The 25,995-nt window shown below is 41.9% G+C and overlaps 1 protein-coding gene across 1 annotated transcript in view; it reads left to right on the plus strand.

The window, feature by feature from the left end:
* Positions 1-403: 403 nt before the first annotated feature.
* The window catches only part of col7a1 (collagen, type VII, alpha 1), an 85,951-nt gene continuing 60,359 nt past the window's right edge, over positions 404-25,995 (plus strand). The window contains exons 1-11 of the mRNA XM_061257731.1: positions 404-702; positions 18,269-18,341; positions 18,843-19,023; positions 19,168-19,324; positions 19,423-19,516; positions 19,773-19,931; positions 20,130-20,287; positions 21,381-21,510; positions 21,797-21,916; positions 24,353-24,508; positions 25,699-25,818. Coding sequence (XP_061113715.1) covers positions 18,278-18,341; positions 18,843-19,023; positions 19,168-19,324; positions 19,423-19,516; positions 19,773-19,931; positions 20,130-20,287; positions 21,381-21,510; positions 21,797-21,916; positions 24,353-24,508; positions 25,699-25,818 — 1,339 coding nt within the window. The 5' untranslated portion in view covers positions 404-702; positions 18,269-18,277. The remainder of the gene's footprint in view (positions 703-18,268; positions 18,342-18,842; positions 19,024-19,167; positions 19,325-19,422; positions 19,517-19,772; positions 19,932-20,129; positions 20,288-21,380; positions 21,511-21,796; positions 21,917-24,352; positions 24,509-25,698; positions 25,819-25,995) is intronic.

The raw sequence follows: 25,995 nt of genomic DNA on the forward strand, positions 1-25,995 counted from the left end.
GACCATCAGCTTTCCAACTCATAATTAGTGTTACTGATTATTGAAAATGATAATCATTTACAACATTAAATGATAATAATTTCCATGCAATTTGATCAGTGCCACAGTATATCCAAATCTATGGATACATGCCCATCGTTTTTTCTTGACTAAGGCTAATGTATCACAATGTGTTTGCTGTAGTAGCAGCAAGGCAATTTTAATGTAGTCGTTTGGAATGAGTATAGTATAAAAATAAAAACGACTTGGGCATTTTGCTAAAATAACATCTTCTGTACTTACCTAGAAAGTAGCAACTGGCACAGTGCACAAATTATTATTGGCTGTCTGCTGGGGAGGGCGGGCAGAGGGAGAAGTTAGATCGTGCAGGCAGGGACAGAGTAGAGAGTTGAAAAAAGTTTGGAAAGACTACCCTTCAGGCATCCGAACAAGTCTGGGCTGCAGTGACAGGGACGGTTCAGCAAGAGAAGTTATTTAAAAATATAAATAAAACAAGCGGTACAACGCCTGTGTGCTAATTCAGAGAGGAGCAGTGTGTCAATCTCGTGCCAGCTACTTTTGCAGAGAGAGAAAGCTGGATGACAGAAACTGAAGACGAGACACCGTTAATTCAAAGCAAAAAGGCTGTGCTTTTTTATTCCTCTTCAGCCGAGGGAGCGCAAGAAAGAAAGGCGGTTGGATTATGAGAGGGGAAGTGGAAAGGTGAGCGAAGGCGTTGACGTTTGTCACCGGATTGGTGTATGCATGTGTGGCGATTGGAAAGGTGCTGTAGGAGTCGACGGGGGTACGCGTTGAGCTGGAGGGGGGACTCGTTCAACGTCCATGTCTCAGAGCTTGAGTGAAATGTCATTTATTTGACTGATGAAGAATCACTGGAATGTTGGTACATCCTAATGAGATGACGTAGATCCTCATCAATTAGCCTCCAGAATTCGTCGCAGGTGTGCTAGTCGACCGAGATTGCAAAGAAGACGAAATATTAATCTACTTATTTTATATGTTTAGTGTGTTATCTTGTATATCGAATCATTTGCCTATACAGTAGCCGTTTTGTCCGTTACAAACTCATGTAGGCTACAACTACAAGACAATTTTATTTATATATTTATGTATTATTTGTTTATATATATATATATGTATATTCTTGACAGCCTATAATCCGAGTACAGGTCAGAGGTTTGCACCACATTGTACTAAAGTAGTGCTAAAACAGAAATCTGACTAAATCGTGATTTTAAAACTGGTTAATATTCGTCAGCTGTTCGCTGTATGATGCCATATGATGATATCTTCGATACTTGTTGAGTATTACTCTAGCTCTAGACATTAAGGACATGCAGGAATATATAAAAGCTTTCTGGATATTGCCTGGATTGATTTGAGTCATTCATGATGTGCATGATTTGAGATATACATTTTTGGAGCTGTAGTTTGGAGATATTTTTATTTTGTTTGCTTTACATAATGTTTAGTTGACCTCAGGCCATAATACTGTTGAAACATAACTGTTTTGACAGGATTGATTCATATTTGGCACTGCAGTTTTGTATGTATATAAATGGCTATATTATATGATGCACATTAATATGGACAGTAAAAAAATACAAAAAAAAAATAGGATACACTTTGTCAAGTCTTTACATTTGATTGTATTTTATGGTCAGCAAAGTGCATTGCCTTCCTGTCACTGCTCAGCATGAGCCACTAGTGGGAGTTAGAGTGGGAGTGGGGGGTTAGTCTGGTGATCAGTGTGAGGGACATTAGTTTGTTTAGGTTTTGAATCCATGAAAAAGAAGTCCAGGTGTGGGTAACAGGAGGAATATGACCCCGTATTATAAACTGACATGGAACATTTTCACAGTGTTGTGACAATGTAGCACCAATGTGATGACATGAGAACATTGCTGAATCTGGGCTGAGGCCTGACCTTAATTTAACTTTCTTGGTCCAAACACGTTGTCACACTGAATATTTCACTTGTTGACGAGCATGTCTTGCTTAAGAACCACATCGGCACCATATGGCAAAAGCATAAGTTTAGTGACATGTGAAAGGACATTATGTTTGGAAAAATTTCAAACATAGTAATAATATATTTGCTGTATAGATGTATAGCATGTACTATATATAACATATTTATAGAAAGGGTGGGTTTGTAGTGTTAATGGCCCAATAAGCAGCCTTATAGAGCAGCCTGTAGCCTAGTGGTTTCCGCACATAACTGGGACCCGGAAGGTTGGTGGTTCAAGTCCCGGTGTAGCCCTGATACAATCTGCACAGCTGTTGGGTGCTTGAGCAAGGCCCTTGCACAGAGTTGTCCCCTGCTTAGTCTAATAAACTGTAAGTTGCTTTGGCTAAACACATCAGCTAAATACCAAATTATTTATTAGCATTTAAAAACAGATGTCACTATTTGTCCTTGTTCAAAGAACATTACACAGAAACATCATGTAGAACCCTTTACATGTACGATTCCCATGGTTAGGTATGCTTTTCATTAAAAAGTGTGCCCTCTGGTAATTGCCAACGGCTCTGGTTCGAAACAGCTGCTGTTTCTAAATGACTGTAGTCCTGTGCTGGTGAGTTGACAGGGAGTAATGGGTCAGTGGGGTAGTCTCTGGGTCAGTGATCAAACATTCTATGGCACTGCACTTGCCCAACTTTTCCAACATATTCACAGAACTAGAGCCTCACACTGATTTATGATTTCTGGTAATACCTGCAAATACATGTCAACAGTACAGAGGATTAAATTATGGATGAGTCTTGTGATGGACTCTAGCCAGGTGAATGCTATTGTGTATAAATCATTACTGTATTCCCTCTAGGATTTTATCAGTTCAAAGAGATTATTAGTTGCACTCATGATCCTGGTATATACTGTAAAATGCTTTCTTGGAATAATTACTCTAGCAGTGGTGGAATATTAAGGCTTAGATATGTATGACGCATTTTGGATTTTATGCTATAGGTAAAACATCTGAAATTACTTTTCATGCATGTTTAAGCATATGGAAGTCATATGAATTCTAGGAAATTTCAGCACTGTTGTGCTTGATATCCCAGACTTGTATTATCTGCAAGCAGAACCCTGTAATTTTGAGCTTTTTGTTGAAGAGGCATGATTGATCACATGCATCTTCAACAAAAGGCTGATCTGTCAGTCATGTTGTCCTGTGATTTCGACCACCTTTCCCCAGGCTTTTATCGAGTGCATGTCCCCACTGGCTGCTATAACTACGCTAAAACCCCTCTCCTTCACTTCTGCAGGGATTTAGGGGTGCCTGAGGCTGCAGGCAGCCTTGTCACTGTTGCAAGTGGGGTGGGGGTGGGGGTGGGGCCTCAGGGTGTTGGCAATTAGGAGAGGTCCTCATACAAGCGTGTCAGGATAGGAACCTCTGTGAAGTAATGCGTTGATTTGAATTCCTTCTGTTCGGGGTCCAGGTACTGGACAAGTAGTGGGCAGGGAACAAAATGAGTTTTTGCTGCAGAGGGTTTAGTGGTCTCTACAGAAGCGGGTCACTTCAAAGACGGTGGTGTGATCAGTTCTGCCCTCAAAGGCCTTTCTTACTCACTTGTCAAAGCGTGGCCTACAGTATGTGGGTTGTTTTGAGACAATCTACTTTAGTTTGTCACTTGCTAACCTGGGAATGTTGACAGCTGGGCACTCATTATATTATAACTTCAATGAATGCACTTATGCTGTCTTAATTTGTAAGTTACTCTGGATAAATGCATGTGCTACAATGCTACAGTGAGGTCTGTAAGTATTTGGACAGTGGAAGAAATTTTGTTCTTTGGGTCTACTCCAGTACCTTGGATTTGAAATGAAACAGTTTAAAGTGCACATGATCACATTTGATTTGAGGGTATTTACATCCATATTGAGTGATCCAATTCAAATTACATGCCTTTTTATACATACTTTTTATACATACTCCCATTTTAGAGGACCAAAAGTAATTGAACAGTTCACTTCTCAGTTGTTTATAATTAGTCAGGTGTATTCAAACACTTCCTTAGTGCAGGTATCACATTTTGATTCTACAGCTTTTTATTGCATTTGTTAACATGAGGACAAAAGTTGTGGCAATTAAGCAATCTTGCACAAGAGGGAGTGTTGTACTGTATATCATCATATACCGAAGATAATCACAGCCATGATAAAATAAGACAGCATGACCTCGAGTGATATTGACTTTATACAACAGCTCTACAGACAAGGCCATTTATCAATACATGGTCATTTGAGACAATAATTTGAAACAATAGATTGACTTTGTTCGGTAACAACAAAAATGAGTTAGTTCAGAATTCTGTTAACACCTGTAGACAAAGACTGACTAGTTAGCTGGCTAGAGTTACTTAGCAACAGTTACAGTAACTAATAAAATTATCGTAACTCATGGAATGCCTCTTGTCCAATCAAATTACCTGACCGGAACTAATTGACGTTTAATGACAGTCAGGGAAGCCATATGCGGCTGAGAAATGAATACTTTAAATACTTGATTCCAAGGCTTTTGACTGCCATTGGAGCCTGTTAGTTGCATTTTTCAACATGGGGACCATTTGTTCACTTTGATGTCCAGATGCTGAACCAGCTGAGGACGGGATTAAATGAATATGAATGTGAATGTGAATGTGCATGTGCTTATCCATCTCCAGCACTTCGGACAGCTGGCATCTCTGTTGGTTTATCCACAGGCTTTCCATTGACAAACTTGTCCATCCACAGGCCTGTATGTCCACATGCTTATTCTATTTAAAAAGATTTTTAGCTACGAAGTGTAAAGAAAGTTAGCCCCTATTTTTTATTTACATATATGAGAGTATGTTTTTATAAAGCAAATGTCCATAAAGCTCTCCAAAAAGGAATACTCTATCAAACAATTTCTAACAAATATGCAACGCATTTAAAGTGGAACTTTATTTCGAAATTAGCTTAACCGGAGCCCCGTTAGCTCAATTAGTCCCCGTGCAATTACATCTATAGCAAGTCCAAGACATTTAATTACGATTGTATTGTCTGAGTTTGTAACAAGGTTGTAAACAGAGTTGTGAACCATAAGTGTGGCATGGGAGAGCCCGCTGTTTCATTGCCCTGCATTGCAAATAAGAGGCTGATAAGAATCTAAATTGGTATTATTATGTCACAGTTTTTTGTATGATATGAATAGGAACACAACAATAATGTGAGACATTGACAACTCATTACATCACATATTATTTGGCTGATGCTTCTATCTAAAGTCACTTACAGTTGTTTAGATTAAGCAGGGGACAGACCCCCTGGATCAATGTGGTGTTAAGAGCCTTGCTCAAGGGTCAAACAGCTGTGCAGATTTTATTCTGGCTACACTGGGGATTTTACCACTGACTCTGTCATGTACCTTAACTACTATGCTGCAGTCTGCTCCTCCACCACAAGGGGGCAGAGTGGATGGGCCTTCAGTGGATGTATTTGGACTGCCTTAACTGTGTTTTTTCTTACTTACTTACACTTAGGGACCAGGGAAAAATAGTTTTTTCTATCATCGAGTGACAGAATTACATTGTTAAAACGTGCATGTGTGAGATGGCTGAGTACGTACCAGGATACAGAAAGCTATAAAAAGATGGCAGAGCCAACAATTATGCCGAGTTGGCTTACAAATCCATGCTTGCTAAGAGAAAGCAAGCAATTCATACAACAGTGAGATTGAAGTAAAAAATATCAGTCTCGCCCTGGGAGAACAGAAGAGCTGGACACAGGGAGATATGAAAACTCCGGACCTTGGCAGCCTTTATTCATGAGGGTGGTTATGACGAGAGAGAGAGAGCACCGCCACACAAACCTACGTAATCATCCGAAAGGCCACCAGACCGGATCTGCAGCTCCCTTTCGAGTGAGGTCAGTCAAGGGAGTAGCGAGACTAGAAAAATCCAGAATAAAACATGCTGAAATGGCTGCCATTTATCTACCAAAGGACTGACACATCCCCACCCCAAGAGGAACCCCAGATACCGTACCTCCCTCTGCCCAATTGCACACTTCCCTGGGTTTGCACCCACCCCACACGGCATCCTGCAAGGCTCACAAATGCTGCATGTGTTTCTGCCAGTCTTTGCTGTGGATGATAATATCATCCAGATATGCAGCAGCATATGCAGCATGCGGTCTTAACAGCCTGTCCATCAGACGCTGGAAGGTAGCCGGAGCCCCCTGCAAACCAAACAGGAGACTGTCAAATTGGTATGAACTGAACAGAGTGGAGAAAGCCGATTTTTCCTTGGCCTCTGTCGAAAACGACTCTGCCAGGAGCCCTTGGCTAAATACAACGTCAAAAAAAAGAGCAGTGCCCAATCAATCCAGAAGCTCGTCCTCCCAAGGCATAGGATAGGCATCAGACTTTGCCAACAAACTTTTTCACTACACATACACAATTTCAAATTATAATAGCCCACCATACACCATACAATTGCTTACCAATTTAAGCATTTCATTTACAACAGCGGACTTTTTAAGGAGTACATCATGCCTGGATTCCAAGTGCTTGTTTGAATTGGATGGACAATGGTTGGCTCTCTCATTACAGGGTTGCAATGGTATATTACATTATTGGCATTATTGGTATATGTTTGGGACATTGGTTTGCTATGGGATGAGGCACTGTCCAATGAGTTTGGAGGCATGTGATCAAACTTAAGCAGATAAGCTACTTCTGTACTTTTCATCCATTCTGCTGCTGCTATCCACAGTTGCATTATCAATGAAGGCAAGTGAGCTAGCACCTGTGACAGCCATGCATGTCCAAACTATAACACCCCCATGTTTCACAGATGAATGGGGGTGCTTTTGATCTTGGGCAGCTCCTTTTGACCTATAAACTTTCCTCTTGCCCTCACTGTAATACTGTAATAAGTCAATCTTGGTCTTATCGGTCCGCAATACCTTTTTCCAGAGCTCTGTTGCCTCTTTTAGGTACTTCTTAGCAAGTTGTACCTGGGTATCCCGTTTTTGAAGCTTACTAGTGGTTTGCATCTTGTAGTGCAACCTCTGTATTTCTGTTTTTGAAGTCTTCTTTTGACATTAGTCCATGACATATCCATGTCTGCCAGCTGAAGAGTGTGTCCTGTTAGACAGGTGTTTTTTTTTCATTATAATGGGAATTATTCGGTCATGAACCGTAAAGGTCTTCTTTGGCCTACCAGCCTCTTTGCTTAGCTCACCAATGCTCTCTTTGTTCTTTATGATGTTCCTAATAGTTTCTTTTGGTAGGCCTATTGTTTGGCTGGTGTCTCTCACTGATGTTTCTGTCTTATTTCTCAGCCTCATAATGACTTCCTTGGCTGTCATTGGCTTTTGTAACTTTTGTTATCATGGTGACAAATGGCAATAACAGATTCCAAAGATTCCAAATGAAAAGGCTATGGAATGAAGAATTCATACTGAAAGCTTTCTTGTACTCGCACGAAGGAAATTATTTAATACACCTGTCTAATCGGAAACAACTGAGACTGTCCAATTACTTGGTCCCCTGAAATGGGGGGGACTATGTATAAAAAAGAGATTCAATTCCTAGATGGATCACCTGATATGAATGTACACTACCGTTCAGAAGTTTAGGGTCACCTTGTCTTTTTCTGCCTTTTCTGACTTTTCTCTATTTGTAATCAAACAATTCGTACGTGGTTAAAGCGCAGATTCAAGCTTTTATTAAAGGGTATGTTTATACATTTTGGTTTCACCATGTAGTAATTCCAGCACTTTATATATGTAGTCCCCCATTTCAATTATTTTTATACGTAGTCCCCCATTTCTGTTTTCTCTCCATATTCTCAATGGACCTTCACTGGTTAAATAAAGGATACAAATATTACCAGTCCAGTGGTATCTGCACAGTTTGCAGGACAAATGGGCAATTCCACAGTAATGTCTACCTGAGCATAAAAAAGAAACGTACTTACTTCCTAATTAAACAGTCGATTGTGACCATTTTGAAATCTGATAAAATGTAGACAAACAACAGGCTTAAAAAAAAATGCTTAAAATTGATTTATTAGTCCCATTACCATTGAAATCAATGCTATTTGGCAGCCATCCATTTCAGGTATATGCATAAAAAATTTTTTATCATGTAATTCTGAGGGATTTTTGTTTGTCATTTTGTGTCCAAATGTCACATCCAATCCATTGGATAACCCGCTTATCCTGAACAGGGTCGCAGGGGGGCTGGAGCCTATCCCAGCATACATTGGGTGAAAGGCAGGAATACACCCTGGACAGGTCACCAGTCCATCACAGGGTACACATACCATTCGCTCACGCACTCATACCCACGGGCAATTTAGACTCTCCAATCAGCCTAACCTGCATGTCTTTGGACTGTGGGAGGAGACCGGAGTACCCGGAGGAAACCCACGCAGACACGGGGAGAACACGTAAACTCCACACAGAGAGGCCACGGCCGACCGGGATTCGAACCCAGGACCTCCTTGCTGTGAGGCAGCAGTGCTACCCACTGCACCATCCGTGCCGCCCATGTCACATCCATAAAGCTGGAATTGCCCACATCCCATTTTTAATAATAACGTTCACCATCTAGTTCAATATTCCCACAGTTTGCATCTACACTCTCTCTCTCCGTAATAACACATTCTCTTCCCTGTCCAACCCACTCCACCCTGCCCTACCCAGCAATGTTTCTGTGATCAAGCTTATTATAGTATCCCTCTTATCTATCCAGTTAAAGTCTCTGCCAGCACAATCATACATTTGGAATGACTTAGAGTACTTCCTCCCATCTCACAAGCAGACAAGCAGCGAGCCTCCTTGAAGCACACACCCTTTCATCACATCTGCACTGCAGGCCTTATTGGGCTCTTCCCTCTGTGGGTGACCAGCGGTGCTCAGGCGGAGAGAGGTACACTGCTCACGCCATTCTCCACTGCATCTGTACGGGCTGTCAAAGGTGAAGTTCTCTTTCTGAGAACTATTGTAAAGCTGTGCTGAATTAGGCGCTGTTTTCACTCTATCACTCCTGCCCTGGTTTCAATAGAATGTTCCATTCCTGTGGGCAGTTAAGTCTGGTCTGGATTTTGCTGTGTAGTTTCAGCAGCATTGACCTTTGATGCTGTCTGAAGTTTCTCTCTGTATTTCCTCAACTCATATCTATAAAAAAACATCCTCCTCCTCCTCCTTCAACTCCTCATCCTCCTCCTCCTCCGCCACCTCCTGATCATGCCTGCTTCATCTACCTCTGCTTGCTGGTTATAGCATGCTGCCCGACTGAAGATTCATGGGTAATTACAAGTTCATCATCTTGTGATTATAGAGTGTTAAGTTTTGCAATCATGTTTAGAAAAAGAAGACCTGTCCTTTTTTACAAGTATAAACAGTAGTTCTATTAATTGTGTGCTTAGCAGAAAATAAAAGGCAAGAGTGATTACAAGGGACTGTAGCTGCAGGAATGTTGATATTGAAGGCTGTTGTTATGGAAACAGTGACTATGAGTGTTATTATAAAGGAAAGGCGGTGCAGTGAAGGGTTTTCTTTTCAAAGGCTAAATAAGACCATGATAAAGTAATAAAGTTACAGGAATGAATCATAATGTACACTGATGATACTTACATCTCTGACCTCATTGTTATTGTATACAGTATATACAGAAAGGGGGACTAGAAACATGCTAATGTACAATATGGAGTAAGACAAAAAAAAACTAAGGCAAATGCGGTATTAGCATCTTTGTTCAATCAAGGACTAACAAAATGCTCAAGCTATAAATAAAAGAGTCAGCTTTCAAAGTTCATGTTGTGAAACAGGAAATGAGGATGTGGCCCTAGCTATTCTCTCTCTGAACTTTCTGTCCTCTGCTCTGGGGACTTTGGGACTTTAAATATTGAGACACTGAGGGCAATAAATATGAATACAAACATCCTTTTGTCTTGGTTGCTAATTTTGGAAAATTGCGCTGTCAACGGGGTCCAGATGAGTCTACTCGCTTCTCCGGCTGAGACAAATGATGTATCTCAGTGCCTTGTGTGTCTGTCAGTCAGATCCAGGTAAGCCTGGTGCCCTGAGGGGTCTGATGAAACTGCCACTGTATTGTATGCGTTCAGCGCTCTTGACTCTTGTGATGTTGTGGTTGTGGGAGCAACCATCCGTGTTTGGCTTTCTCATAATTCACTCTGACACTTCCCTCTGTCCCTGCGGTGGAGTCCAGCCGAGGGGACTGTGCCCTGGTGAAGCAGCCTGCCCTGAGCCGGACCAATGACAGGCAGAGCATTTACTTCCCCTGTCCCCCCATGTTGTTTAATCCATCAAACTCCCGGTCTCCCAGCTGACCCCATGGACTCGCGGTCCCACCACCTCCCCTCTCACCCCACACTCACACTCATTTGCTCCAGGAGAAAGCTTAAGTCCCAGAGCTCCCACTTATCCTGCTCTCTGTGTCTGTACCGCTTTTCTTTAGCCATCAGCTTGAATTTAAACTTTGGCTTGATTGGCTCGGGAAAAAAACATTGTTTGAACATGAACAACCTTGAAGGATCCGGTGGACAGGAAAATGGCTGTGGATGGTTGGAAAGTCTGTGGTCTGCTAGTTTAACAGGGCTCTATCCCAGTCCCCGGAGATTTGCCTTTTCTTTTATGTCTTGCAGCCCTGGGAACTGCAAGGCATACTTGTCCTATTATTTATGTGGAAAGTATGCGATTGAATTTCTTGTGCTTTCTTTCATCTTTCCCTCCCAGCGTAGTGGCTGAAACGGAAAGGGTTTGGCTCGAGAGGCAGGGCCTCTCCGCTCCTGTAACACAGACAGTTGGCAGCCTTATCATAGAGCTTGCACACACTATTTAACCATGTCCTGCATAGTCAGGACTGCTGCATATTCTCAAAAGTCATTTCCATCAATGTTGTCTCTTTATGACTGTTGTTGAAAGGTTCTTTCAAGGGTCAAGGGATTGGAGCAAGGGGCACCTGCTAGTTCTGATTTGCCAATGTGATCTTAATTACAGTACTTAGTTTGACTGTGCTGTTAAGTGACTTCAGTGTAGACCTGGGTCTTAAATTCCTAAATCACTTGACATATATTGACTAGGCTTTATGAAAGTAATGTTGTGAGGGGTGCTGGTGTACACGGGGCTTTAGGAGGGAATGTCCTAAGTTACTTCAAAAGTAGCCAACCTCAAGTCACAAGCCTCATTAATGAGAAAAAAGCCATTCAGGCAGCACACAGTGAACAATGAAGAATTACATAAATTATAATAAAATAGTCATATATTATTCTGTTTCTTATAAAGGAATGTAGATGGTTTTGTGTGTTTATTAAGCTCCTTCCATCCCATACTAGCCTAGTGGGTGCCCATTGATTTTATGACATTGGGCTGTTAGTGATAGTGGTACTGATTTTAATGTGTCACAGAAAGCACAGATATACCACTGTTATATATATATAAATATACTATTTGCATTACTTCTGTTTAGACTAGCTATGTGCCATATGTCTAGCACCGGGCAGGCCTGGCCCAGTTACGGGATCTCTGTCACTAAGCCCCGCGAGGTTCCAGCATAGTTCAGCCTGGCAGTTTTCTCAGTGGAAAAGGGGAATTACTGTGCATGCTGTTAACAACATATTGAAATTAAACTGAACTGAAGTGAACTGGTCATTCCAGCAGGTCATAACCCAACAGCATGCTACTGAATCTACTGTATGTTCTCTTGTATTTCTTCTAGGCTAGAATGAGATCACCATCAGACTGCACAGTGGCAGGAAAGTGTCTGATGTTATTTTCTTTTGAAGTAATTTAGGTTCAGTATGAGGTCCTCTGCAGTGACTTTCAGACTAGATCTACTGGGCAAAATCTGAAGATAACAGGGACCCAAAGTATTAATTCATGGAACACATTACAAGATGGTGATTCAGTTTGCCTATTTTTCATTGGCATTTTACCTTGTTTTCTTGTATGTTTGCTTCTGTATTATTCCTCTATCAGTTCAAACATAGAAGATGCTGGTGTGATTCATTAAAATAATAGTTTTTCTACTGAGAAATAAATACTGTAATGCAACACTGAGAATTACACATTTCCTCTAGGTTTGGTCAAAGATGTGTTGGGACACTGTAGCATCCATGAGAAAGATTCAGTTCAGTTGTATCAGTGAACATGAAGATTTCTTGCAGAACATGATGCAGTATTATGGAAACAGTATAAATAGCTATGCTGATTTCAGTAGACCTGAGGAAACGTGGCAGGTGTCGGAAGGCATTGCAAGGGGGTTCTGGGTTCAACTATTCTCCAGGTGGAAACTCGCAGAAAAGATGTTTTAAATAGACTTCAGATTGTGTTCACATACAGTACACATGCCATTATGTAACAAATCCCTGACTCTTTGATCACATTTATTTTCTGCATCATCTTAACTGGGCACAGTAGCTAACATATCTTCCCACAGTTCATCATTCACATGTAAAAATAAGGACTCTGCCTTCACAAAGTGGTAAGAATACCCAATGTTAAAACAGATTGTTGTATAAGTATAATGGTACAATGCTTTGCCTTTTTTGTCAGAAGCGACATGCATCCTGTCTAGATCTGTTTTACCGGTATACTGTATATAGTCCAATGCAGTCCAACATTGTAAAAAATGTTGGTTCCAGCAAACAGGAACCTAGTGAGACTAGTGATTTAACAGCAGTTTTAATGAAAGTCTCAAACATCCTGCTCTGGAAAGTGGCTAGAAATTATTTAACCACAAACTGCATGTTCACTAGTGTGGCTATTTATGCTACAGCAGGTGCAAGGTATGAGCCTGTGTTTTATAGGATTCCAGCTGATTACACAGTCCTGTTAATTAATGCTTGTTTTAATTTGATTTGACCCTAAATAGAGATATGGTAAGACTTTTACTGTGTTGTCTCAGTGATAGTTGTACCATGAAAGCTCTCTTAATGCATTTATTCTCCAGAGTGACTGGAATAAAAATAAGATGAAAGTTAAAGGGACATTCTTTACTATTTTGGGTTTCCGTAATTCTAAAATGATCTTGTAGCATACCATTAGATAATTTTGTTTTTCCGGATCTTTGAGTTTACAGGGAGAAAAAGATTAAATTTGAACATGTGCCTTTGGGATGTCACTGAAAGCCAATATTTGTTTTGTGGTTTGATATCACATAATGCAAGCAAATGTTGCTGACATTGTGAGTTACCTTCTCAGAATAATAATCAAAATTGCCACAGTTCCTTTATGACTGAATCAAATAGCTGTGGCTTGAATTGAAGAGGGCAGTTCAAAAGCTCTTATATGATTAGCTAAATAATATCTTGATATTATTTGTATATGCACCAGCTACTGCTGCAGACTGCAGGTGTATCCTAATGATTATACTCTGCTCAAGTGAACCAACATAATTTCTAGAGCTGTCAGAAAAATAAATGAAGGTAATTGGTTGGAAACCAGCCCAGACCAGACCAGCACTCCAGGACCGGAGTTGTGCACCGTATAATCATCATTTTCCATTTTTGGAGTATCACTGATACTGAAAACCCCCAGCACATTTACAGCAGTCATGTTTTCAGAGGCTTCCTACTGCTGCGACATGCTATCTCAATACAAACTCAATACAAACACAATATAAACTCAATACAAACTCATTACAAACACAATACAAACTCAATACAAACATCTTCAGAAAATTGGTCTAGGGTAGTTTCACTTTTTTCAGATCTGTCAATGAATGAATGAATGAATCAATCAATCAATCAACCAATCAATGAAACAATCAGTCAAAACAAATCTGTACAGAGCAGTTTGAATTAGATATTTTGCGAAGCGATTAACAAAATTATACTTTCCACAGTGAAAGTGAATTCATCTATTTTAAGATGAATTATCTTTTTAGTTGAGGAAATGTTCTCAAATCAGCAAATCTGCATGTACAGTCAGGTCCATAAATATTGGGACATCGACACAATTCTCATCTTTTTGGCTCTATACACCACCACAATGGATTTGAAATGAAACAAACAAGATGTACTTTAACTGCAGACTTTATTTAGGGTATTTACATCCAAATCAGGTGAACGATGTAGGAATTACAACAGTTTATATATGTGCCTCCCACTTTTTAAGGGATCAAAAGTAATGGGACAAACTAACAATCATAAATCAAACTTTCACTTTTTAATACTTGGTTGCAAATCCTTTGCAGTCAATTACAGCCTGAAGTCTGGAACGCATAGACATCACCAGACGCTGGGTTTCATCCCCGGTGATGCTCTGCCAGGCCTCTACTGCAACTGTCTTCAGTTCCTGCTTGTTCTTGGGGCATTTTTTCTTCAGTTTTGTCTTCAGCAAGTGAAATGCATGTTCAATCGTATTCAGGTCAGGTGATTGACTTGGCCATTGCATAACATTCCACTTCTTTGCCTTAAAAAACACTTTGGTTGCTTTCGCAGTATGCTTTGGGTCATTGTCCATCTGCACTGTGAAGCGCAGTCCAATGAGTTCTGAAGCATTTGGCTGAATATGAGCAGATAATATTGCCCGAAACACTTCAGAATTCATCCTGCTGCTTTTGTCAGCAGTCACATCATCAATCATCATTGGCAGCCATACATGCCCACGCCATGACACTACCACCACCATGCTTCACTGATGAGGTGGTATGTTTTGGATCATGAGCAGCTCCTTTCCTTCTCCATACTCTTCTCTTCCCATCATTCTGGTACAAGTTGATCTTTGTCTCATCTGTCCATAGGATGTTGTTCCAGAACTGTAAAGGCTTTTTTAGATGTTGTTTGGCAAACTCTAATCTGGCCTTCCTGTTTTTGAGGCTCACCAATGGTTTACATCTTGTGGTGAACCCTCTGTATTACCTCTGGTGAAGTCTTCTCTTGATTGTTGACTTTGACACATACACCTACCTCCTGGAGAGTGTTCTTGATCTGGCCAACTGTTGTGAAGGGGTTTTTCTTCAACAGGGAAATAATTCTTCTGTCATCCACCACAGTTGTTTTCCGTGGTCTTCCGGGTCATTTGGTGTTGCTGAGCTCACCGGTGCGTTCTTTCTTTTTAAGAATGTTCCAGACAGTTGATTTGGCCACACCTAATGTTTTTGCTATCTCTCTAATGGGTTTGTTTTGATTTTTCAGCCTAATGATGGCTTGCTTCACTGATAGTGACAGCTCTTTGGATCTCATATTGAAAGTTGACAGCAACAGATTCCAAATGCAAATAGCACACTTGAAATGAACTCTAGACCTTTTATCTGCTCCTTTTAAATGAGATAATGAGGGAATAACACACACCTGGCCATGGAACAGCTGAGCAGCCAATTGTCCCATTACTTTTGGTCCCTTAAAAAGTGGGAGGCACATATAGAAACTATTGTTATTCCTACACTGTTCACCTGATTTGGATGTAAATGGATTTGTTTAATTTCAAATCCATTCTGGTGGTCTATAGAGCCAAAAAGAGGAGAATTGTGTCGATGTCCCAATATTTATGGACCTGACTGTACATGCGTACAACCATTACATGCAGAATATGGACAATGGACAAGTTGCAACCATGTGTTCAAGCAATTCTCCCATGCATGTGGTGTGGTGTGACTAAGCTAACTGCATGCTACTAGATAACTGCATGGTGCGGTGTGTAAATACAAACTGATGGTGAGTACTCTACAGCTATAGGCCTACACACCACACATCATCAGTGTATTGTGACTGAACTACATGATAACTTCTGAGCACTGTAAATACACAACATGATAGCACTGTTCATACTATAGAGCTACAGTTCACACTGCTGCTAACTAACAACCTATTCCACATAAGAGCTCTTTGATCACAGAACATTATCCCCTCTTGAGTGTCAGATCCTGAATGTAAGCTCTGTGGTATAATACGCTTAACTACTAAGACTTTAGACTCAATATATTATTATTTCAGCCATTAACTTTAGTGTTTAGTGGCACCATATGGCTGCCAGGAATATTTTCCAGAATATGTTTGTTAACAAGAGTGCTTTTCGACGTAGTGGAATCAGGCAATTTTAGCAGGGTCATAAGCACAGCTGTGGAAGGTTTACTAATGAAATTCTGAGTAGTCACTTGTATTGTCTGCTTTTAATTAAAATCCTTCTGTTACGGGGGAAAGGAATGTAAAACTGGGTGAATTTCTGGAAATACATTCCATCATTAAAGTAACAACCTACATTATACATCAAATTACTAGCTATAACTTACATTTACGTAATTGCGTTTTCTTCCTGCAAAAAAAAAGATTATTTATATTCTCACCGTTTGAGCACATCTGTTTGGTGTTTGAAGTACCCTTGTGAGGACCTTTACTTAGGAGATAAAGTCTGGGTACTCTGGTGGGAAGTAAAGTCATCGTGGAATGGAACTAATGCATTTGATCACTCTCAGGAGTATTGGCTGCTGAGCTGCATCTGGTCTGTACAGGGACCCACATTGCACTGCTCTCAATGGGCAGAAAATGGCAGTCACCATGTTTGAAGGTATCTTATGTAAATCCTTTACTTTCTTCACTGGAACTGTAATCAGAATCAGAATCAGATACAGAGATTTAAATAATTTATTGGACTAGATTTGCAGGTCCTGCTACATTCTAATATTGCACTGATATCTTAGACCTACTATTTTGCTATGAACATTTCAAATCGCTATGTCATTTGTGACATACAACATATTTTGCCTCCAAGACATTTAATAGCCACTCTGGCATAAAGACGACTGCAAATAATCACATTAACACTGAAAAAGTCACATACCTGTACCCTTAAGTCAGGGGCTCTACAATCAGTAGGCAGCCCCAGAGTGCCAGCCAGGGATGGCTCTGGCTTTTCTTTGATCTGTGTTTGGCTGCACCATTTTGTTAATTATTAGTCTGAGCCTGAATATTACATCTGAATGGTGAAATGCTATAGACTGTACCTCCAGCACTAGGACAAATTAATTAAGCCTAACAGGGGTTTGGATAGAGAAAACACCAAGAAGGTTGACTCTGAAATTGTCTTAGATTATATTTTGTTTTGCAGGTCCACTCATCATCATAAAGAATTTATTAAATGGTGTGTCTATGACAAAAGTTTAGCAGAAATGTGGATTGAATCCAGGCATATGCTGCATTGGGTAATGGTATGTATGACACTTTTACCCGAAGCGATGTGGCTAGTGGAAAAAAGGAACGCCGCATAGGGTGAGAGACATGATCACAGTGCTGTGAGATCTCTTTGAAGTGATACCGTGCCACAGGTATTAGTGGGAGGCCTGCTACAGTAGAGGAGAGAGCATTGGGAGGCCACAGAGATGAGGTCAATGCACTGACATCAGAGAGAAGTCTGCTGGGAGCACACATGGAACACAATTTACTATGTCAGCAAGGGCAAGGCCCCACTATATGGGACCTTTTTCTTTGTTGGAACTAATGAGGGCAGACATGGGGGAGGAGTAGGGCTGTGTGTGTATGGGTTTGGGGGGCAATGAAGGGAGCTGAGAGGGTTGAAGGGCCGGTTGAGGCAGTGGGAAAGAGGTAGCTCTGATGGGTGGCTATGGATTTTGGATTCAGTCTAGGGCCTAACTTCGTACTTATCAATGTCTCACAATTTTTCTCACTGGATATTTGTACAGCTCATGTGATGCTCTACCTAATCTACATTGCAGTCTACATGGCACATTTTTAGACAGTGACACAATTTCTATTGTCTTGGCTCTGTACTCCAGCACATTGGATTTTAAATTGAATAATGAATATGAGATTAAAGTATGGACTGTCACCGTTAATTTGAGGGTTTTATTTACATCCATATTGGGTGATCTGGAATTACAGTCCTTTTTAGACATTTCAGGGTGCCATAATATTTGTGACAAATGGATCCAGGTGTTTCTGATTAGGCAGGTGTATTCAATCCGTTCCTTATTGTATGTATAATTCTGCCCCGAAATACTTGCTGGAGTACAGAGCCAAGGCAACAGAAATTGTGCCATTGTCCAAATACTTATGGTCGCACTGTATATCTGTATCTGGAGTCTATGTATCTACATTTTTTCACAGGCCTTTGTGTATTGTTTGCTTGTCTTGTCTGTACACCTTCATGCATAGCCGTATGTGTGCATGTGCGCGTGTGTGTCCGCTTGAGTGTTTGCATTATGTGAATATGCATTTATGTGAGTGCAAACCTATGTGTGTCTGTAGAAATATCTGTGTGTGTGTCAGTGAGATTGAAAAACAGGCCGTCAGTGCGCATCTCTCTGTGCAGGTTGTGAAAATGTGGAGCTGGCTAATTCCACTGACTGTGCTGCTCTCCTCTGTTCCTCAGACCAGTGCACAAGGTACACCTGCATCTGGAATTAAATCAGCATTCACTAACAAATATTCATCAGCAATTTAAACTACGTGAAAGTGCCTGTTAGTGAGTTTACTCTGAAGTGAAACGCTATCATAAAACCTAAACTGCTGTTTACAGGCAATTTAATTTAGAGCTATGTCTTGGCAAAATGTTGTCCCTGATTTTCTGCTGAAATATAGGCCTACATATTTTAATATAGCAGACTTGTGTTTTGTTGAGAACACAGAAGTATGTCTGTGGTTTATAAATGCATTTTGAAAAATAGGTCTTAGTGACAGTCCTAGAAAGGAATGTACCAGAGCTGGAGGTTCTGGTACATTCACGAAGAGAATAAAGAAATGATGGTTTATTTTAAATCTGTTTGCTTAATGAATATTTTTACGAATTCAAGGTCCTTGCTATATGACTCTTAGGCTTAGGTACTCTTTCCCCTCTCCTTCTTGCTTTTTTAATTTTCTCTCATTTTGTCTCCGGGTGACTCTAGGGCGGTGTAATAACATTCAAGCCGCAGACATCGTGTTCCTGGTGGATGGCTCTTCCAGCATCGGCCGTGCAAACTTCCTGCAGGTGAAGGGCTTCATGGCAGGCATTGTGAAACCCTTCGCTGGTGCGGTCGGTGCCTCTGGGGTCAGATTTGGGGCCGTGCAGTACAGTGACACATCCAGGTGAGACTGCCTTTGTGCCCTCTTCATTTATTATGTATGATTGTTAGTTATCTGTGGGTGCAAAACATGTAATATTTTGCACCCAGGGACAGGGAATAGAGCTTTAATGTCTTGGTGATGATGAGCATTGTCTCTAACCCATAGGGTTGAGTTCACCTTCACCACATACTTGAATGGGACAGAGCTGGTCAACGCTGTGGAGAACCTGAACTACAAGGGGGGCAACACGCGAACCGGGGCTGGACTCAAGTTCGTTGCAGACAACTTCTTCAGCGCATCTGCTATCCGGGATGTTCCAAAAGTGAGAGAGGGGAGGGATTGTTGACTAAGGGTGGCTCTTCAGCCATTGACGAAGGACAACATGTGCCATGCCTCACTGTTTCTCCACTTTTATTGCAGATTGCAATCCTGCTCACTGATGGGAAGTCCCAGGACAGTGTCAGAGATCCAGCACAGAAGCTCCGCAGTCTGGGGGTGAAGTTGTTTGCTGTGGGTAAGAAGCACCGCCTCTTGCCCACACACAGACGTGTTCACCATATTCCCCATGCATGTCAATGTTTGTACTGTAAAGGGATGAAAACAATTCGTGAGTAATCACTCCCTTGTGTACCTGAATTTCAGTCTCTGTATTTGATTATGTGTGTTTCTTTGATGACCTGTGTAAGCTATTGCATAATTGCCCACATTAGGCTCTGTCTGTGGTACTTACAATGCTGGCTCATAACAGTGTGTGATTGTGTGTGTCTCAGGTATAAAGAACGCAGATGAGGAGGAGCTGGCTGTGATAGCCTCTGAGCCCAGGAGTGAATTCTCTTTCTTTGTGGGGGACTTCAAGATCTTGGGCACTCTGTTACCCCTGGTGGCCCCACGTATTTGCAGCAGCACAGGGGGGGTCTACGCCAGTGACGGTACCTACAGTCACCCTTCTCACATAAATAAGCTTCACACCCCCAGCACAGACCCAAAAATCCCTCTGAAGCATGTGCACCGCTCAGCTCAACATATGTAGCACCTCACAAACACACCACACCAGAGCTGTGTCAGTACAGAGCAGTACAATACAGTTTTCCTGTTGATGTCGTTCTTTCACCCTTTCTATCCTGCAGAGGCCTTCTCCGGGCCCTCAAACCTGCAGGTCTTAGTCGAGACCTTCGATTCGCTGAAGTTTCGGTGGACAGCAGCATTGGGACCTGTGAATGGCTATGTTGTGCAGTATGTACCCCTTTCCGGACTTGGTCAGCCAATCACATCTGAGTTCCAACAGGTGGGCACTGACTTGGTTACTTATGTGACTTTTAGACAGGACAAAACAATTATGTGACCTAGTTTTATGGATCTTAGATGGAATTAAAGTAATACAAGTTATAAAAAGTTTTAAGGTAGGTCTGCTAGGTCTGGGGATGTATCTTACATAAACAGGTGGATCCCAGTTTGACAATTTGGTGCACTCTTTAAAGTTTTTCATGGAATTTGACTACAAATGTAATTTCACCATAGGTATTGTTTTCTGGATTATTTTGTTTACTTCTGTCATCATACCGTAACACAGAGTGTATGAGCACGATATTCGGTACTTGTCCATTCCTGATCAGCTAGTCCTAAAATCCCTGACTCTTAACATTGTATAAAGTTAAATTATAAAGTATAAATTACTATTTACCGCAAAGTATTGTTATCACAGCTGGACAATATTTTTTCTGTTTAAAAAAAATAGATATAATGACAGAAAAGGATTGTGCAAGAAAGGGATTAATTACAGCTGGAGGTTTCAGATCACACAGAGGGCAAACAAATTAGGCTGTTTATTGAAAGCTTTTTTCTCCTCTTAGTACTTTATTGTTTGCTAATATAGAATACTGTATAGTTTATCTTTCTTAAATATAACTGATGTCTGCACATCTTCATAAATTACCTTTTAATAATCGTATTTTTGTAGATTTGGGAAAGGACATGTATCTTTTGTATCTTTTCATTGTTGCTATGTGTATACTTAACAACCATCGAAAATGACACTCACCTTTTTCTGAAAAGGCTTTACCATAAAGAATAATCCACAAAGCCACAGTATGCAGCAAAGCGTACGAATTCAAACATGCTTACCAGTCACTTCAGTGACATTTCAAATCTGTGGATGCTGCCGAGTTTTTGTTTTTTAAGTTGCACAACTTTATAGAAGCAAACAAATGCAAGATTTACTACAGTTGTGCTGTTGGGGTTCTGGGTAATCGAGATATGGGATGAGGGCGTGTTGTTTGTCAGATTTCCAGGGTGGCCCCTGATCTGGGGAATGTGGTATGTTGTTTAGATGACTGTGCTTTTCGGGTGGTCAGTAATGAGATGTTATAATGCTCTCACAGGAAACGGTGCCGCCGGGCCAGAGGAACTTCATCGCACGGAGCCTTAAATCTGGCACAGATTACCTGCTGACGGTTATTGCTCAGTACCCAAACAGTGTTGGGGAGTCTGTCTCTAGAAAAGCCAGGACCAGTGAGTATTCAAATATACTGACTGTGAGGGTGAAGTGGGTGGAGACAGGTTTGAAGAGGCAGGGGGAGAATATTTGGAGGAGGAAGATGAGTAATTACGTAGAAGATGGTGGTACTTATGTGTATTTGTCAATATTGTGTATAATGCTGTTCTCCCTGTCTACCCCTCTTGTCTTTGTCTGACTCTTCCCTTCTGTCGCCCCTCCATCACCCGTCGCAGTCTGTTATCTCAGCCCGTGTGATTCCTGACTGACAGCATATCTCTGTGCCTGTCCTGTCCTCCACAGAGTCGCTCCCCGGCGTGTCAAACTTCCGTGTGGTCCGGGCGGGGTTCTTCTCCCTGGCTCTTGCCTGGGACGCGCCCTCCTCCCCTGCCCAGGGTTACAGGATCACCTATGGCCCCACAGGTCAGAGCCCGGAGCTCCTGCTAAACCCTGCTTCCTAGTTTGGCATTGGTTCTTTGTGCAGGACAGTACACAGAAAAATGCTCAGTGTATTTTACTGACTCGTGTTCTCATTTCAATGGCACATGTTACCAGGGCTGCAGATTCCCTGTGTGAGGGCTGTGGACAGTCATATGTTCCTCTCAGGGTTGAAGAGTTTAAGACAGGGGTGCGAGGGTTCAGACATGGCTGGCTTGTCTTATTATGAGCAGTCAGCCTGTTCTCTAGATGAAAATGGATAGAGTCTTTACAGGAAGGTCTAAGAGCTGCAGGTGGAGGCAGGCTGAGGCAGCTCAGTTTGTCTGCTCACCCACAGACACCATTAGAGCAGCAGTGCACTATAATAACTGTGATTAAATACTTATCTGGCAACTTGTCGTGTGCCCATAGCGGGAGGAGAGGAGTGGGGGGATGCTAAAAGAGCTGACAGATATACCAGCAAGGGAGGGGATGATGAAAATAAATATTCAATACCAAAGGTTGAGATGTCACTTATGGTGATGAGGGGTTTATATCCCAACCATGATTGAATATTTATTATGTGTTTTCAGTTACTGTTACATGTTTATGTATTATTGCATTTGAATACATATTATATCATATTGTATCATGGACATTGAATATTCATATCCAGTTCATTATTTTCTTAAAGGTTAGGATGCTATATAGATGCATGTTCAGTGACTGTATCACTGTGGGGTATCACATATTTTATCGCTTTATAGATGGCATGTTTACAGCATGGTAGGTTTTATACTGTATCTGTGAAGATCCCAGGTACATAGTGTTGAAGGTCTTATAGTTATATATCAACATTATATTCATTTTAGAAATTTGGAGATGCTGTTATCTCATGCTACCTACAGATTGCATAATTACTGCATATTTTTCTGAAGCAATTCTGGTTGTTTGAGTTGGTTACTGACCCACGACCTTTGAGTCACAAGCCCAGGTTCCTAACCATTATACCCCACTGCTGCCCTGATACCAGATACCACGTGTATGGATACCAGGAGTATAGCATGGTACCGTAGGTCTTATACCTTTAGAGATACCAGGGATGTAGCATGGCAGGCCTTATACAGTACCTGTATAGACATGAGGTGTGTAGCATGGCAGCTTTTTTACTTTAAGCCTTTGGAGGAATGGGGTATGTCAGGAGTATCAGATCCTGAAGAAGTAGGGCATTTAGATCAACTTTATTGCTGCCATATGTGTAATGGTCCATAAAACAAGTCATTTTCTCCTCACAGATCAGTGCAGTGTTTATGGCTATTAGGGCCAGTTTTCTGTCATTTCTTTTATGTCCGTGGGCCTGCGTGTTGGTGTGCGTGTGTGTTTGTGTGTTTGTGTGTGTTTGTGTGTGTTTGTGTGCGTGTGTGTGCATGCCGTTGTGTGTATGCACGTCCTTGTGCGTGTGTACAGCTACACATGCCGAACATGTGTGTCCTGGAGGGTGTGTGTGGGTGTGTCTTTAAGGGTTTGTGTAAATGTGTGGGTGTATGTATCCTTGTGGGTGTGTGTGGACGTGTGAGTATCTCTCTGTGTGATGTGTGTGTGCGTCCTTGTGGGTGGGTGTGTCCTTAGGGGTTTGTGTAGGTGTGTGTGGGCGTATGTATCCTAGTGGGTGTGAGTGGGTGTGTGTATCCTTGTGGGTGTGTGTGGGTGTGTGCGGACGCGTGTGGATGTCTGTGTGTGATTTTTGTGTGTGTATGGGTGTGTCATTTTGTGCAGGTATGTGGGTGTGTGTATCCTTGTGGGTGTGAGTGGGTGTGTGTGGGCATGTGTGGGTGTGCCTGTGCAGGTCCGTATATGACTGTATCTCCTACCCATCATCCCTCTGTCCCACTGGCCTCCTAACCTGGCCTGCTGCCGGAGACCACACCTGCTGCGGCCTCCTCCAGCTCCGCACCTGCCTCACCCACCACACCCTGCTGCAGCTGTGACATCCAGCTGCCAGCTTCTGATGAATGCTCTGCCCAAGGCCATTGGCAGCAAAAGAGAGAGGCAGAGTTAGACAGGGAGGAAGTAAGGGAGAGGGGATGGGAGAGAGATAGGGAGGAAACACAGACACAAACCCTGTTAACTCAAAACATAAGTCTCTTATTTTTAGCCCTGACTTGACAACATACCAAGTGCATCCTCACTGTACTTCCCCAGCCAATACTCTCACACACTTGCAGTGTGATTTGAAATTATGTTTCCGCCATTTTGTGGTTTAGTGGAGTTTAATCGCTGTTCCGTATTTTCTGTCTGTCCTGTCTGTGCCATTGTCTGTCCATATCTTTGTTTCATGTATTCTCCCTCTTTATGATGACTAATTTTCCCCTGATATTTAGCTGTCTGCACCAGAGATTTTTCTTTATCTGATTGCTTGTGTGATTTGCTGTGTGAATACAGGTCGGACAGTTGCTCAGTTATCTGAACAGTCTCTGGCAGCTGACTCTACCTCAGTCACCCTGGAGGGACTGCAAGCAGACACAGAGTATGCCCTCAACCTCTACCCCCTTTTCCCACAAAACTCTGTCTCCCCGGCGACCCTGAATGCTCGCACATGTGAGTATGCCCCACGCACGCACACACACACACACACACATGGACTCACTCACACACACACACACCTGGACTCACACACACACACACACACCTGGACTCACACACACACACACACACACATGGACTCACACACATGCACACACTTACACACAGACTCACACACACACACAGACTCACACACACACACACACACACATGGACTCACTCACACACACACACACACACACGCACACATGGACTCACACACACGCACACACACACACACATGGACTCACACACACACACACACACTCACATGGAATCACTCACACACACACACACGCACACATGGACTCACACACACGCACACACTTACACACAGACTCACACACACACATGGACTCACTCACACACACACACACACACACACACACATGGACTCACTCACACACACACACACACATGGACTCACACACATGCACACACTTACACAAAGACTCACACACACACACACATGGACTCACACACACACACGCACACACACACACACACATACATGGACTCACACACACACGCACACACTTACACACAGACTCACACACACACACACAGACTCACACACACACACATGGACTCACACAGACACACATGGACTCACACACTCACACACACACACAGACTCACACACACACACACACACACACACACACACACACACACACACACATGGAATCACACTCACAGGGACGCACACACACACACACACACACACACGGACTCACACACAGACGCACACATATACATACATACATTGTAGTCTCAACTCATATTTATTGCGTATGGAAAAAAAAGTCATAAACAAGATGGATAGCACAAATTAGCTATTTTTAATGATTACATCTTTTTGCTTTCCTTGAAATTCATGTGGGTTGATGATTAACAAAAATTTACAGAATATTTAACAGAATCAGGCAGTTTATTGTGGCTATTATATTTAAGAGCCACAGTAATACACACCTTAACTTTAAATATTCTGTGCAATTATAAATATTCCTATTTAATTGTTTCCAGTGCCCATGGCCCCCCCTGGTGGCATTAGCATGAAAGCCATTTGTTTTGAAGTGCAAAAGCAGGAGTACAGAACCCCAGATGGCGGCCATATGATGGAGGTTTCTGTCTGTCACCATATCTCTGTCTCTTTTGTGCATTAGCGAGGCTGCAGGCGGTGCAGCAGCTCTCTGTACAGACTGTCTCAGAACGCTCTGTCCGCGTGCTGTGGAAGGGAGTGGCCGGGGTCAGGGCGTACCGCCTGGTGTGGGGGCCATTCACAGGTGAGCATCAGTGTTCATGACAGCCAATGGGCATTGACCAGAAAGGCCTTCATTACATTAGCCCACCAATTACTTATCCAGTTTTTATCTTCTGTTTTGACTGGGACATTTGCTGTATAAATAATCATTAAAACTAAGGCTTGTGCTTACATTCTTTCTGTATACAGTACTCGTAAT

Source organism: Conger conger, chromosome 10 (assembly GCF_963514075.1).
Source record: "Conger conger chromosome 10, fConCon1.1, whole genome shotgun sequence".
Classification (NCBI taxonomy): Eukaryota; Metazoa; Chordata; class Actinopteri; order Anguilliformes; family Congridae; genus Conger; species Conger conger.